Genomic DNA, 17,920 nt, shown 5'->3' with positions numbered 1-17,920 from the left:
AAAACCAGACACCTTCCAGGAATTTCTTCATTGCTATAACCAAACTAGTACAGGATATTTGAACCGTATCCACCCCATGGCATTCAAAGCTTTCTCTTTCACTGCTACACGAAAATTAAAAAAATATATAGGGCTAACTCGGGTAATTTAGCAACAAGTACAGTTTCGCAGTAGTTTCTATATTTAACATTGCGTAGTTGGCCGAGTAAATTTGATGCTGTAAAAATCCAAGTACATGACAGCACTACCTAGATCCGTCTGCACTTCAAGTAGCGGCTCTGTCGAGCTTCAACAGGATTGAAAGTTGATTTTACCATTCTGTTGTCAGATTCTGTGAGAAGATGGTGCTTGTGAAACGTTGCGGAAGTTTCGTCTGAATTATTTTTATAAGTGAAGAAATGCAGGTATTTAATTGCAATAATTATATTCTTTAAAGTTTGGAGATTTTTTTGAGTGGTAAGCGAAAAATATCCAACAAGTGGTTGCTGAGAAGTGTGTTTTTGCCGATGAAGCTTTTCTTATTCAGTTGTGGCTGTTAAAATGGCGGTGGATGTGACTGTAGCAGTGAAAGGAAGGAAGTAGGCCTATTGAATATTAAAATATTATTATCGCTGTTTAATGATAATTCTCTTTGCTAAATTGATTGATAGTGATTAATTACATTTAGTGCTTAGCAATAGTACAAGAAACAATACTTTACGACAGAGTCACGGCTTCGATCCCAGTAGAAATTACGATCAGTTGTGCGTAAGTTTTTCGTTCTTTACCTAGTTAAAAAGGAAGATAACATTAATTATTATCTATTTATTGAAGAGATAAAACGTAAATACCTAATATTAATAGTCCATAATAAAAGTCCTGTTTCCATCTAAAAAATCATTGTTACGTAAATAAGAACAAATAATAATCAAATTTAATATATTTACCTATCATTTGTTAGTGATGTACAGATGTTACAGATGGTCGAGAAATATGACGAAACTGATGTAAAAGGAGCCTCAGTAAAATTTTGAATTTTGGCTTTTCTGTTTACAAGAGCAACAAGGAATTTAATATTCCTTACAATATGTTGAAGGACAGTCAAAACATCACCCTGATCCTTCCAAAATGCCAATGGTGAAGAAAGGGAGTCCTTTTTCCTTATCTGGGGAGGAAGAGAATGAATTGATGTCCCATGTCGTCGAGCTGCAAGAACTCGGATTTAGGCTTACTGCAAGTTCGAGAATTTGCATTTAGATTAGCACCTGAATATGGCAAGAATTCTTTAAGCAATGAGGATAAGAGGGCTGGTTGGGATTGGTAGGTTTCTTTCAAGAAACGTCATAGTTTGTGTATGCGCCACCCTGAAAACCTCTACTACAACAGGGCTACTGCTACGACACAAGAAAATCTCAATGACTTTTATGATGCTCTAGAGAATTTTCTAGATACCTCGGGACTGAAGGACAAACCCAACCGTATTTGGAATCTGGATGAAACTGGTTTTAATATGGTACCAAAACCAAACAAAAGTCTCCCCGAAGGGCTCCAAAATGGTACAGATTCAGTCTACTGCGGAAAAGGGAGAAAAAAACAATAGTTTTGTTGGCTGTAAATGATATGGGACAATGCATGCCTCCAATTTTTATTTTTAATGGTGTGAGGATGACTGAAAAATTTCGAAAAAATGCACCTTAAGTTACGTTAACGTGTCGAAGAATGGATAGATCAAGTCCGAAATTTTCTTGAACTTCCTGCGTCACCTTGTCGAACATATTCCTCCAGCCAGACCTATGATGATCTTGATGGATTCACACAGCAGCCATATTTCTCTAGAGGCCTTGAAATTCAGAGAGGAATATGGACTCATATTTGTAATTTTTTTCTCCAACCTCTTGATGTCTCGGTGTTTGGCTGCCTAAAAAAGAGTTGGAATGCGGAACTAGGAGGTCATCTTAAATCTGGAAGGAAGGACTTCTTTCCACTGTTCTGGGTTGCAATGAAAGAGTCTGTGACTGCACAGAACATTATGAGTGAGTTCTCTGGATCTGGGAATTATCCCCTTAATAGGAACGCTGTCTCCAATGACGACCTGAAGGTTTCAATTGTTGATGAAACAGCGAAAGTTACATAGTTACATTGGGTGTTCAGAGACAACTCGACAAGTGGAAGAGTCCTAGCAGAAGTAGAAAGGCCATCTACTTCAGGAATATCCGAGAGCACTCTCGCAGTAAGAAAATGTGTACAATCTTTTTTTGATGAAAATACGTGTGCTACATGTTCCAGGCAGTACGAAAATGATGCAAAAGGAGGGCCTGGATACAGTGTTTGCAATGCAAAAAGTGGTTCCTTGAAAATTGTCAGGGATATGTAACATAACACAAGGACTTCTTATGTCACTCTTGCAGAGAACATAAATAAGAGTCAGTGAAAATTCTTGTAAGACAAATAAATCATTGCATAAGTTTTGGTAATAAATTTGAAGTTAATTTTACACCAAATAAGTAGACATTTATTTTAGAAATATTACTGTGAAATTACCAGAATAGTACTGCGAAATTAACCGAGTTGTCCAAACGATTATAATTCGCATCACGTTTTTAACTTCTGTCGTATGTAAACACTTTAGTTAAAAATAAATCAAATTTGAATCGTGGAGAAATAATCATAATTAAGAGTTTTTGCTAAAAATGGAAATTTTAATACCTTATCTATTATATTTTAGAGGAGTAAAATCTTAATATTAGCAGGGTTTTCCCTACGTGACAAATAGAAATAGGCAATTTTAGGCTCTGAAACCTTTAAAATGGATCTCACTGGGCAAAATAGGCATTTTAATCACCATAAAACCGCTTTGAAATGTTTTATATAAAATGGGAAGATATTTAACTAGTTTTAGTTTATTTCTATAGAAAAAATAGGCACTTAACCCAAAATTGTAGTCAAATCATTACCGAAGGCAGGGTTCGAGCTTTTATAGATTTTGAAGTAGTCCTAACTAGAACGTTCTAGAATCATCTGGACTCGGAGTTCGAAATTAAACAGTAAGAAAAGAAGAACCGGGGATTGAACCCTCACAGGCAGTCAAAATATTCATCGAACACATTACTCTAGCTGAGATTCATGAACTGCTTTGAGAGGTCCGCGTATTATAAATGAATGTTTCAACATATTAATCAGTCCACCAGTATATGTTTATTTATTACTTCAGCTGTTTTCAATTATTATTAAGGCTAAAACGGTTTTGTAAGTTATTTCATTTTATTCGTTGAATAATCTTATTAAATTGTACTCGTCGTTTCATCTTATTAGCATAATTTCACTCGCCCGACTCTTCGGGCTCGTGAAATTATAAGTAAGATGAAACAACACTCGTGCAATTACTAAGATAATCAAGTTTAGTCTCCTATGTTTCGAATAAATTGAAGTACTTTCATTTCAGGATACCATAATTGTAAGTGGGTGGTATGTTAATGAACATAAAATTAATTAACTTTAATATACAGTCCTGTAGAAAATAGTTGTAACTGCAGTAACAGTGGCATTTGTAGTCTTGATATGCAAAATTTGCCTTTCATTATGTGAAAGAAACGAGTGTAAGTAATAAGATATTCCTTAGCATGGGCTCTTGTGACTGAAAACCTAATGGAATTGGAACACTTGGAAATCGATTTTTTTTCTAATAGGACTATTATTTGTCTTTTACCCTATATTTTTCTATTTCGTCTTGACTCTTATCTTGTCGGGCAGCAGACCAAGAGCCAATTAAGTATAAATTTCTGAACTAGGTTTAGTCAGAAGTGACAGGTAGTCAGAAGGGAATAGTGCTCTTTCTAGTCATTATAAAGGATGTTTCATGAAGTATGACCCACGCTTTATGAATAATAATATTTTAAGCAAAAAATGTTGTATGAACATAGGTTTAATTATCACTAGATTTTTGTTTGTTTATAAAAGTCCATCGTTGTTCTGAACCAGGCTTGTAATTTGTTTGTGTCTTAATATAAACAATGGGGACTGCAGTACAGGGAGTGGAGTTACGCTGTGACGTGAAGTATGGTATTGTCTTCCTCCAACGAGTTTAGCACTGGGACCTGAGGTATTCTTGCCATCGGTGCGGGAGTGTTGCAGGTAGATTCTTTTGTTGCTACAGCCAAGCCAAAGACGTTGTAGTTATATATTTAGACACACAATTGGCGCTGGTGTCGTGTACAAATTTGAAACCTCTCGCGCAGGTTCGCACGACGCCATGTTTGGGGAGCACGAATGATTGTTTCTATAAAGCATTCGGAGTTTAGAAAATACAATTGAGTATATAGGCGTTTTCTTAGTGGATTTCCTCCTTCACTGTAATATAGCTAAACTTATTTACGTATTTTCCAACGTATAATATAAAATAACAGAAGTAAATCTAAATATTGTAACTAAGCATTGTTTTAAATACAAACACCTTATATTGCTCATAAATAGACATTAGTTTATTTCTATTTCCTATGACCGAATACATGGAATATTTTTACTTATGTTATTTTATATACGTTAGAAAATACGTAAATAATTTATTTAAATTATGTTACAAAGAGAGGGATGTCCGCTAAAAATGTCTATAATTATACCCAATGGTATTTTCCAAACACCTAACGCACTGTAATAATAATCCTCAGTGTTTTGAGAATCAGAGGCGATATGACTCTTCTACTGCAGACATTGATTGCAATTCCCTTATTCTTACATCATTCTCAATGACACAATATTGTCAAAATGTGATTGTGTTCATTGCTGGCTTAGTTGTTAAATAATTAAGAAAAATATGGTGTAATAAACCTAAAGACTCAATTTATGGTACGTAGCCTACCAGCAGTAAAGAAAATCTCTTTTATTTTTTTAACGAAAGAATAATGGGAGTCTTGTCATCCCATCATCTGAGATTATAGAAATATGCCGCTTAAGTGAAAGAGCGATTATATAGATGTTGACAGTTCAATGGCATATTACCACCCACTCTTACATCGTGTGAAAACAATGTGCTCCAAAAGTAGAACACTTGTACAATATTTCTACACTTATAGGAACATATTTTAGAAAATGGATCCCAGATTCCTCCCGAGAATCATATTTTAAACTTATTAAACTGACCATAAAAGTACATCAAGATCTACTGACGTAGCTCAGTGGGCTAAGGACTGTCGGTCTGGAGTCGCGCTCGGTCACGGGTTCGATACCCGCTGATTTCCTGGTTGGGTTTTTTCTTATATCCCCAACCGTAAGGTGAATATCAGGTAATCTGTGGCGGATCCTTGGCCTCGTCTCGCCAAATATCATTTCGCTATCATCAATTCCATCGATGCTAAATAATCTAGTAGTTGGTACAGCATCATTAAATAACCAAATAAAAGAAAGTACTACATAAAGAGCAAATGTTAGCACACAGCTTAAGGTTACCAGTACAACACGACTTTACATAAAAATGTTGTAAGACAATATTTAACGGAGTCAATAATAATAATAATAATAATAATAATAATAATAATAATAATAGCAATAAATCAATAGGCAAGATGTTCTGTACACTAGGCATGAGTTCTATTACCGTATATGACTAATTGACTAATTAATGCATGTGACGTTTATCTCATACTACAGCTGTGATAATGAGGTATTGCACGGTAGACCTACTTAAATTTCAAACTAAAACATTAGGTACATGTTTCTATTTTACAGGTGTAGGTCTATATTATGTGATATGGAAGCGAAATTGTTCATTTCTCGTCCACATCAAAGTAACGTCTTATACAGGCAGTGTTTTGTTAATAATAGTTAATACTAATAATTTTCTTTTCATCTGAACTATTACTACAATATGCATTTGTATTTCTGTTGTCAAATAACTATACAACATCTTTAGTTACGGTATCAAATTGTTACAGTTTTCTTTCGTTTCATGTCAAACTAACGGTAACTAAGCTTGATTATGTCTTTAACGTGGTCGCTTTAAATGTTAATAAGATTTTTTTTTCATTTATCCATTCAGATTGATTTATAAGAGACACCAAACATACATATTAAACATTCAGCATTGCATAGTGCAGCCGTCTGCTAGCCGGTGCTTCTCCCAAAGCATGGCGGCGGACGCAAGCTTCAATTTGTCCCTACTCTAAACTTCTGCGCAGCCTCGGCTGTAGGGGCTCGAGCCAAGCCCAGCCGAACGGAGTGTAGTAGTGTGTGACTGTGGGCAAGTGTTAGGTACTCTATATACGAGTGAAATGTTTTCACTATGATTGTACTTCCTTCCAGACTGCCGCTGTCACTGTTCCCTCCCACTCCAGTACCACGCTAGACTAGTAATAAGAATTAATGTTATAAAATTTCCTGCATAAAATGTAAACGCGGTTCTTAATTATTTCTGGAAGAAAGAGTTACTCGACGTTAAACTGAATACAGCAATGTATTACGATTATTTCCTTTCTGTTTAATTTTAGTTAGACCAAGAGAAGATGAAGTTCATTTTGTTATATTCATACTGTACGTTATAAAAAGCAGATATATTGCCGATATTATATTATTTATATCCATAACAATAACAGTATCATGACTGTGAGTTCAAATTCCTGATTAATTTATCAGCGTTTATTATTAGTTATAGACGTACTCATGATCAGAAAACTTGATATATATATATATATATATATATATATATATATATATATATATCTTACTACCACTAATGCAAAGTTACTCAGGGTAATAACAAGAGAATAGACCTCATAAATTTTAACAAGTTAATGCCATTCTTCCAAAGTGTAATGTACAATAGCGTGCAAATTAATCCGAACACGATACATTTTTACATTTTCTGTCATTGTTGGCCTCACAGCTGCTCATACCGCTTTAATTGACATCTGTAGTATGTGTGATTCCATTGTTGAAGGTCTGTCGTTATTATTTTTTTATAATATGTGACATTTTGCCTGTCGTTTTGTACTTCTAAGCATTTCAGTTGTGTTGAAGACTTAATACTGCAATCCTGTGCACATTCTGTCGTCTTCACAAATGGATACAACTCCACCAAAACGGTCTAAAATTATAACATTAGCAGAGCACTCTTCTATGACACAGAGGCAAATTGCTGCAGAATGTCACATCGGTGCTTGGCTACTGTTAATTCGATCATAAAAAGATACAGAGAGACTGGATCCATCACACCCCAGAAAAAAGGAAACTGTGGCCGGAAAAGGAAGACTTCACCTGCAGATGATCGTTTAATTGTCAGGAAAAGTAAATTAAATCCTAGGCTAACTGCTGTCGACTTAACCCGCGAGTTAATGGCTACCACTGAGGCGAATATTAACATCACAACAGTGCGGCGTAGGTTTTGGAAGCTGGACGAAGGGCTCGTAAGCCTGTTAAGAAGCAACTGCTAACCCCTGTTATGTGCAAAAAACGCTTAATGTGGGCAAAATTACATCAACACTGGACAGTGAATGATTGGAAGAATGTACTTTTTTCGATGAGTCTCATTTCGAGGTCCACGGCCACCGTGTTTCTTACGTACGGAAAGGATCCGAAAAAGTAACAGCAGCTCATCTCGAATAAGCACCCAAATACCCCCCTAAAGTAATGTTTTGGGGTTGTTTTACACAGGAAGAGCCTGAAGCATTAATACCTATCAAGGGAATGATGAATTCTGGCAAATATATTCACTTATTGGAAACCAGAATCGTACCCCAGCTGCAAAAATCATTTCCGGATGGCAGAGGTGTTTTCCAATAAGACTTGGCACCATGCCATACGTCTCGAAAAACTACAGAATTCCTCAACAAGAAGAATATTCAGGTACTCCCCTGGCCAGGCAACTCACCCGACATCAACCCCGTTCAGAACTTGTGGTCAGTTTGCAAAAGAAAAATGCAAAAAATGGATTGTTCTGCAAAGGAGAAGATGATTTCTGCCCTCATTGGTGTATGGTTTCGCGATGAAGAAATGAGGAATATTTGTGGGAAATTAGTGGAATCCATGCCAAATCGTCTCAGAGCTGTTATTAGGAACAAGGGAAGCCACATAGATTACTGAGGTATGTCTTAGATCCTTTTTTTTTTATCCCGGTTGAGTGTTTTTGCATAAGTAATTACGTTGTTCGGATTAATTTGCACGCTACTGTATAAAAACATTTTACATTTAACACGAATACTGTTAAAAGACATGCTTTCCATTTGCTTATATATTTCAAATATTACATTTTCTGTTACTTAATTGAATAGCATCATAAACATTGACAATGATATTAGAATGTGGTTATTAGATTCAATATTAGTTACTGTGAATAGACAATGATTCCACTACCACCACTTTTCAGTTACATTGTGAAACATTGTATTAAATTCAATTAAAATTGTAAGATTTTGTACCAAATTCCTTATATACAGAGGATGCCAAAAAAGTATACACACTTCAAGCAAAGAAAAAACTATGTTAATATAACAAAGCCGAATTCACACACACAGAAAATGATGAGCACTAATCATCTTAGACTTTTACAGTTACAACAGTTGCTCAAAATGCCCACTATGGGCGTCGACACACTACTGAGTACGTTGAACTACTGTTCGAATGTTTGCGAAAGTGTCGTCAGCGATTGGAGCACATGCCGTTTCAATTTCTTCCCAAAGTGCTGCCAATGTAGCTAGTTTTCTACGGTATACAACATTCTTAAGAATCCCTAAAAAAACGTAGTTAGATTCGGAGAACGCGGTGGAAACTCAATCGGACCTCTTCGTCCTATCCAGTGCCCTGGAAGATTGTCATCATGGTACGCACGTACATCTCAGTGGTAATGTGCACCATCCTGTTGGAAGTAAAATTTCGAAACCACTCACAGTACTGCATTCTCCGATCAGGGTCATCTTCATTTAATGGATGCAAAAGTCTTGGGGTGAAAACTTTCAACTTTGCTGTTTTAATAATACGACGTACGCTGGTTCTGCTAAACCCAGTCTTACGTGCACATTGCTTTGTAGATTTCTTCCGTGAGTGCTCAAAACGTTCCGAAACCATAACCGAGGACGCGGGGTTTTTGAATTGAGAAAAGTCTCCCAGATCTGCCTTTGTACACATCGCATAGGGTACCATGAGTCTCAAATTTGTCACGAATGCGTGCAATTGTTAATCGCGTTGGTGGTTCTGTTCTGTACCCACGTCTCCATTGCCGTTGAACTTCAACAATATTCTCGGTCCTCCAATACCGCTTCAAATTTGTTTTCTGCTGTTCAAACAATAATCTTGGCTCTGTTTTATTGTTGTTGTTGATTGACCTGTCGCATAGCAACGCTAGTATAACGTATGTGAGTCTCATCTGTTTACAGGACATCAAACTACACATTACTGTTGTTTTTCGGTCCAACTTTGAAATATATTAAATAGATATCTCCTGTCAAAGTGTGTATACATTTCTTCGGCACCCTCTGTATATTCTCATCTACGAAATATTTCTTTGCATTAGTAGTACCGATGTCACTACTACAACAACGTAATTTATCATGCTGATTCCGTTCATTGCAGTTTTATTTTAGGCTGTTTGCTATATTAAAAATTATTCCATTTTCAATATTAGGCCTATAACGCAATCACTGATCACTTAATAAGCAACACTCGCGACGACAATTACGACAAGAATCGGTTACTGAAAATGAATGATTTTAACAGTTACAGTCATTTGGGATAATATTGTACCGGTCCGTGTAACTTTGTACCAGTTCCGAAATTTATAGTATATTTATTTTTGTGGTTTTAAAGTGTGATATTTTTGGACTGAGACCATCTCCATAACCTATGACCTTTACTCTTTGCTTTATGTCTATCATTTCCGGTTCCTGAAGAATATTATTATTTTATTGAGTTGGTTATTTAACGAAGCTATATCAACCATAGATTATTTGGGGCGTTCAGAGCACAAGGGAATCAAGCCCATTTTTGGTCACTTGGGAGATATTTCCTCTGTACATACCTTAGATAAGGCTACTTTGAGAGCATAAAAGAACCATGTCCTCATAATCTTTGCAATGGTACAGATGTTTAAAATCATACTCACCTTTAATAGGTAATTACCTATATATAAAGAACTTTAATTTTCTGAAAACTCTCTTTTTGTGACTTGGTTTCCTTGTGCTCTGAGCGCCCCATTTGGCGTCGATGGAATTGGTGATAGCGAGATGATATTTAGCGAGATGATTACTTGACAATCGACTTAAGATTGGAGAAAACCACGGAGAAAACCTAACCAGGTAATCAGCCCAAGCGGGAATCGAAACCGTGTTCTAGCACAACTCCGGATGGGCAGGCAAGAGCCTTAGCCGGCTGAGCTATGCCGATGGCTAATATTATTTTAAGGCTCCACGGGGTTAAATATTGCATTCTGTTTATGGTAACTGATTTATGAACAACTTTCAATTTTATATTGTAAGTACACAATTTTATCTTACCATTACAATTACAATGTAAATATTAATACGATTCTCTCTTCTTTAAACTTCAATAATAATCTCGTGATATATATAAACCTATGTCTTGTAAATTGTAAAAGTAGACCAACAGTCCTGTTTTGGTTCGATTTCAGAGTTACTTTGTACCGGTAGAAAGTTTTCATATTAACATTGATTCTGTCATACGTATTTAAATTTGATTATAATTAAACATACCGGTAATTAGTTTCTCTATCAAATAGGAGGAGACAATTACTACATAAAATTAATGTAAAATATAAATACTAGGTCTACTACAGAGACAATTTAAGTTTATATTGAAGGATTGATTTTTTACTAAGTCCCACTTAGTTGGCATATTGAGGAAATGTCTTTGACTATGTTTGTTCAACTATTACAATGTTATGCTTTTCTTTGATTTTTATAATGTACTGAAACGCTACTGCAGGCACTAGAAGATGTAGGCTAAACACCAGGAAAATTTGGTCACCGAGAAGCTGCACGTTTGTATTCAATCTCAAAACAAATACTAGCGAATAAATTGAATAATGAACATAGAAATAATTTTACGTTTTCAATGAGAATGATGGTACCTGTGAGACCCACAATGTCAAATTCATTTACAGCCAAATGGAACTCACCTTCTGCAGGGGGTTTAGATGTTTGTAATAATATGTTATGTCACAGAATATCTTTCGTCACACGGTTTTTCATGACAACGCGTTCCGCCACAATCTCAGTTTTCGGGGTTTCAAACAATTGGTAGTGAAACAAAACATGAAGATCAGAACATATTTTGTACTTGCTAGAATTGTTGCTACATAGTGAGTTATACCCAAAGTATCAGAATATGTGTCCCGCGCCGTAGCGTCGTGTTCTAAGGCGTCCTACCTAGGACCCGCGTTGCGGAGTGCGCGCTGGTTCGAGTCCTCATGGGGGAAGAAATTTTCTCATGAAATTTCGGCCAGTGTATGGGGCCAGTGCCCACCCAGCATCGTGATGCACGTGGGGAGCTACGAAAGGTAGCGAAATCCGGATGCGAAAGCCAGCTATAACCCCCATTCTGGTTGGATGATCCTCCACCTCTGTTTCGGCATGAGGACGTGAGGCCAGCAGCCGCCTGGTCGGCCTAGCCTCTTCACGGGCTGTAGCGCCAAGGATTATTATTATTATTATTATTATTATTATTATTATTATTATTATTATTATTTTCATCAGAATATGTCAATGAACTTTACGCGAAATGAGTAGGTGAGACAATAGTAAATGAACAACCTTTGTTTATGTCGAATTCTAATCTATACTAATAATAAATCTGTAACCAAAATGTTTCTGTTAAATTTCGCTTTTCTAAGAATAATTGGTGTCAGCATGTATAATTAACCATCCTGATACCAAAAATTGCATTTTTGACATTTTTGTTTGCATGTCTGTCTGTCTGTCTGTCTGTCTGGATGTTTGTTACCTTTACACGCGATAATACATGAACCGATTTATATGAAAATTGGAAAATAAATTAAATTTATTCTAACTTAGATTTTAGGCTATATGACATTCAAAATATTTTATATAAAAGGAGGATTATAAAGAAGCTTGAATTAAATAAATTGAAATATCCTACTTATTATTGGCTCTTATGTAAAATGTTACATAGCAAACGTTTCTTTAAGAACGATTTCCGATAAAGTTTATTCTATGGAACATGTTGATAGGATTGATATTTAATTAGATACACGAGTTTTAAAATGACAATGCGTTTTAGGCAGTGCCACCTCAGATAATAGGCTATAATGAAATGAAAGCAAATGACTTCGTCTCTAAGGGGTACAACAACAAACGGAAGCTATTTAACACTATTTTATACGGATATAATAATTGTATGATGGGAATATAATATTATAAATGTTTTTCGATATTAACATACAGAGATTGTTTTTATGTTTGTATGAAGTAATCTGAGAAGCTACTTATTCGATTTGTATAATTATTATTTCACCATTTCAATGTGTAGTTTCTCTAGATGGACATAATGCTATAATACGCTATTACGGTAACTCCTGAGTGAATCGAGGACAGGTGTGATTAAAATAGATTCTTACGCACAGAAAACTTTAAATATAAACAATATCATATTATTTGAGTATTTAAACTTTTTTTGGTTCACATAAAATACTCTAATTTTATACACTTCAGTTTCTTTTTGTCGACAGAACATAATAGTTTTTTTTAAGAGTTTTATCTTAAAGATGAGTATTTTCTCAGGACCAAAATTACAGCTTGAGCTCACTGCAGCTGAGTTATTTTACAAGGTGACACAAAATAGTGTTCTTGCGCTCATAATTTACCCACATTCGTTTCCAGTGTTTCTTAAAATTATAGTTATGTACCACATTCATTTTCATCTCAGAGAATTAACGAACAACAAGAGTGTATTGATTTAGTATGCAGTAATAGTACGTTCCATTATTTTACAATCCAAATATTAACTATGCTCATTTGAATTGTGTTAAAATAGACAAAATGAATCCACTATGCAATAAATGTAATGCAGAAAAATGGAGTAATGAGCCAAACGTATTATGTTGCACTGTTGTAAACTTGTTCTTCCTGATATTCAAGAGTCTCACAACCATGTAAAAACTTACTTATTGGAGTATATCCGTCATCAACACACTTTTTACATAATATGAGACAGTACAACACCTTACTTCAAATGGCATCGTTAGGTGCAAAGAAATACATAAAGTCAGTTTTACACCATCATTTAAAGTTCAAGCATAGACCTATCATTTAAGTGGAAATCTTTTTCCAGCTGAGAATAAGAGTCTTCAGTTCTTGCAAGTAGGTTATATTTCATTTTAGACGCTGACCAATTGTCTATTAGGTCTAACATAGTATCAATCTTAAAAATAAAACTGACTGAACAACTTCAAAAATTATTGCATGATAATAACCTTAAATTCATAGTTTTAAATACAACTTTCAAAATGATTCAGGAGAAAATGACTTGTAACATACAAAAAGCTATTATTCACTAAGTCATTACAAAACTGCATTTTGATTTAAGTCAATATTTGTTTCTAACAAGTGCAGCGAAGCTAGTAAGTATTAAGTGACAAAATATGGCCATTACGAAATTGTACACTGTGATAAAACGTTGTATGACGAAAAGGCCAGTAGATGTGACTTGCTTTTCAGCACTGAAAACAAACTGCAAGCAAGTACTTACTCAATGGCGAAAGACTCCTCAGGGAAGAAAGGATGTCGGCTCTAAAAACTGATTTTATACAGTTATTAACGAAAATATCGGTATTAAGAGAATTCATAGCACACGAATTAAAAAAAAATATATGGCAGGTATAACAGATTTAGATCTTAACGACCTCAAAATCTGTGAATAGATTCAGGCCAGCAGAACTAGGACTAAGTGTTTCTTTAGAAGAATTTCGCCAATTTCAACAAAATTAGGAAGCCAGCTCTAACCAATGCTGAAATAAGAAGAAATGAAGACAACACAGGTGATCAAGTTTGCAGCTCTGACAGCAAAATGAACAGCCGAAGTCCAGAAATATGAAAAGAAATCGAGGGAGTTTAAACAGAACTTAAGGTTCAATGCGGATTAACAAATCTTGAACAAACACAGTATCGTACTGCAACCATTGCTTTGGGGGATAAAACAGATTGTGATAATCAGAAAAAGTACATATAAATAAGATGATGTTACTGTTCCATTACATGTTTGTTCCTTTTCTATAGTCTTGGAAAGCGTTTTTTCTATTTATAGTTTTATACGAAGGACCACTGTTCCCTGGTAGGCCTATAGTCAATAGCATTGATCTGTATGGTCCACCTTCAGACACAAAGTCAGTTGTAAGGTCAAGAAAACACGGCATTGGATATGGCCTGACCAGTTTGAAGTTATAAAGAAAGTTAATAAGTTGGTAAATAAAAGGTCATGCATGAACTGTAAGACAGTCTATTATGTTGAGACTATGAAAAATTTGATTAGCGAATTAAAAATAAGGTATGTCAAACATGTACGTAGATAATAAACATATAAGAATTGTGTTCATATTTTCTGTTCTAGTACTTCTATGTTTTATTGCTACAGCAAAGGTTATACTTTTCAATTATCACTTTCATGCGACTTCAATAAAATGTCATGTATTTTGTTATTTTATGGTCAAAAGTTACCTTGAATTTGAAGGGAAATAAATATAAAGAATTGAGTTTAGTAGAAAAATACGCATGTGGTACAAAGTTAGCCTTATTAGCCGTGTAACTTTGTATCACCTTTTAATGTCAAATTTGACCTTTTTAAAATATGATGTTAGATGTTTAGGCTTGTTATGTTCCAACCCTTAAAATAAGTAAAATAAATATTTTTCTAAAATAATTTAATTTTAAATGTCAATTTCAATACATGACTATTTTAGGTAAGTATAAAAATATGATAGAAGTGGTACAAAGTTACCCGAAATTACTGTACTTTTAACTTTCGTAACAAATAGAAGTGTTCATGAACAAATGTTGAATATTAAAAATAATTAATTTGTTAAGTGGACACTATGGTGAAATAATGGCGAAATATTAATAAAATCCCCTTTTTTATTTTTTATGTTCGTAATTTTATTATGTTTGAGCATTCTAGTTTCATAATATGTTTTCAATTTCTATTTTAGAGTTCTGCATCAAATGTGACCAAACATAAGGTGCGTGAGTGAGATGAAATAAATGATTTTAATGCTTTTTTCTCAACTTTGAAATTATAAGCTGTTTCTTTAATGAAAGAAAAGCTCCTTGCAAAACAGTTATTGTCAGATTGATCTGAAACTTCTCACAGAGGTCAATTAAACGTTGATAACTAAAATTTAATTAGAATTATATGAAATAATAATATTGAGTTACTTCAGGGCATATTCATAATGCTTTTATAATAAAACTTGCTGTAATGATAAATTCGTGAAATTGAGAAATTTATTTCGGCCCTCTGTTTAGACTGACAAGCAAACATTCTGATGGGAGCAGATAATTTTTTTTTTCCTTTCACCATGTTAATAATGTTTGTCCACTCGACCGCAATTACAAGGGCCGTAAAAAAAATAAGTTCGCCAGAAGCCGTTAACAGAAAGAAAAGAAAATTTCATGAAATGATTTATTGGAACAGATACAATAATTGTTAAGCTATTTTTCAACATATTCTCCACCCGAATTTGGACATTTCTCCTACCGTGAGCTCGACAGAGCACGAGCGGTGCAAACGGCTGTCAAACGCTGGTTACGATCCAGGCGGCTGACTTCTACGACACAAGGATACAAAAATTGATCCCATGGTATGAAAAATGACTCAGTTCCAGTCTCACAAATAGCGCAACAATTGCTGTATCTGTTTCAATAAATCTTTGCATGCAATTATGCTTTGTTTCTGAAAACAGGTTCCAGGAAACATCACTTTCTGGACGGCCTCGTAATTCCAGTCGAGTGGCCAACATTTGTGTAAGCATTTCTTTTGACATTATTAACATGGTGGAAGAAAAAAAAATAAATTTTTTACCTGCCCCCATCAGAATGTTTGCTTGTCAGCTCATGAAGCTAATTAAATTTTACTCTCTTGATTATTTTCAAGCTCTTGAGCGTTTAATGAACTAAACATTTTGAAAATTTTGTCGCAAAGAGCTTTTTCCATTGACCTCTATATAATATACATTAAAAAAATATAATTTCAAAACCATTAGTCCTAGAGGCACCAAATTTGTACAGATCATCGTATTGTAGACATGTTTATACATGTTTTAAAATTTAATAAATTTTGGATGAAAATTGTAGACGTTTGAAAACAACATAAATGTCTCCTTCATTCATTTTAGACTAAATACATTCGACGATTGCAATAGTTTATAGATATGATGTGAACTGAAAACTGTGGATCATAGATAAAAAAAAGTGGAATCACCCTTGTATCATGTGTGGAGATTCATCGATTTCAAATGCAGGAGGAAAGAATTGGAGACATTGTGAGTTGAGTCACTAACACTATGTTCATTGCGGCAGATCAATTTGGAATAACCGCTTTTTACTTATGTTTTAGCTCATATTTTAAACAAACTAACTATTTGTTTAACACGAGGAAATTCTCTTCGAATTATCTGGAGAGGCAAGGCAATTCTATTGATTTTGTTGGGGGAGGCGACGCATTTGGCTGTATAAGTTAAAGGGGCAGAAAATGTTTTGTCCCCCACCCCGCAAATCAGAGCATATGAGTATATGTGTAGAAAAATTGGAATCAATAATTATTGAACAATTGATCATTAGTATAAGAGATCGTATCCTTTAACAGAAATGAACAGATTGAAGAATTATTTCCGTTATGAAGTCACATTTACAGTTGTTGTTCAAGTCAGTATTTATTTTGCTCAGAAGACTTTGTTTTAACATGAATTCTGTGTATATTTGTGAAAGGACAACGACCTCGGAGGCCAGCTGTCCTATGCTTTACCTCAATGACTCCGCGCCATTTGTCAGCAGCATGTCGAGCAAGTTCCATTCTTTTCTGTTTGCGAATTTGATGTTTCTTGTATGCCATCTCTATGATAATGAGACCTATACCTCCGACAATACCAGCAGCCACTAGAATAAACACACCAGCCATGTTTTTCAATCCCAGAGTGTTAGGTGTTTTTTCAAACTGTTCGCACTGCTGTAGATTACCCTGCAGGATCCAGCGATTGTCTAGACTTTCCATGATACCACCTGCAGAGACAAAAAAGAAAATGTGTAAACAATAACCATTTCCTAAATCTTACCCGAAGTAAGATTGTTCTTATTGCAAACGAAGAAGAGACGAATAATTTACGTTTCACTTCAAAACTGGAGGTAAACTGATATAGATTTGTTTTATTTTTGGACCCGTTTTTCAGCTATAGAATAAAATTAGTAAACCCTCGCCATCATATTAAGTAATAATTACCGGTAATATTTCTTCTATATTGAGCTCATTATTATTTACTACTGGCTAAAAAATTCTGCAGACAATGAGATTAGAATCACAATCCCTAATGTAATATACAGTATACAGTCTGATCCGTTTGATATGGATAATGTTAATTTATTATTATAAAGCTATTATAATAATAGGAAAACTTTTCCTGCTGGTTATATTATGACTAAAAGATGGGAGTCTTCATATGTGACACTCAAGAATGCATAATCTGAAAGGACGAATGAAAACCGTAGATGATTAAAATGGCTATTACAAATCAACAGCGGACACAATGTGTTCTTTGGTATGCTAAATTTGAGTGTTAAAAGAGTTCAAAGGAAATTTCGACGTAAGTGTAGTGTGCGTAATGTACCTAAATACGATTCCATAATGTTATGGTATCAAACATTTATACAAACAGGTTCTGTCTTAAAAAAAAAACAAACATGAAGGAGGTCGCAGGCGAAACCCAGTACGAGAAGCAGCT

At 34.8% G+C, this 17,920-nt stretch overlaps 1 protein-coding gene across 3 annotated transcripts in view; it reads right to left on the bottom strand.

The window, feature by feature from the left end:
• Positions 1-17,920, bottom strand: part of Nmdar1 (NMDA receptor 1) — a 220,822-nt gene that overhangs the window by 32,753 nt on the left and 170,149 nt on the right. For all 3 annotated transcript variants that reach the window (XM_069823913.1, XM_069823914.1, XM_069823915.1), the window contains one exon: positions 16,951-17,204. In XM_069823913.1, the coding sequence (XP_069680014.1) occupies positions 16,951-17,204 (254 nt within the window). The remainder of the gene's footprint in view (positions 1-16,950; positions 17,205-17,920) is intronic.

This window comes from Periplaneta americana, chromosome 4 (assembly GCF_040183065.1).
Source record: "Periplaneta americana isolate PAMFEO1 chromosome 4, P.americana_PAMFEO1_priV1, whole genome shotgun sequence".
Classification (NCBI taxonomy): Eukaryota; Metazoa; Arthropoda; class Insecta; order Blattodea; family Blattidae; genus Periplaneta; species Periplaneta americana.
Note: the sequence above shows the minus strand (reverse complement) of the source record. Positions and strands in the feature narration are given on the sequence as shown.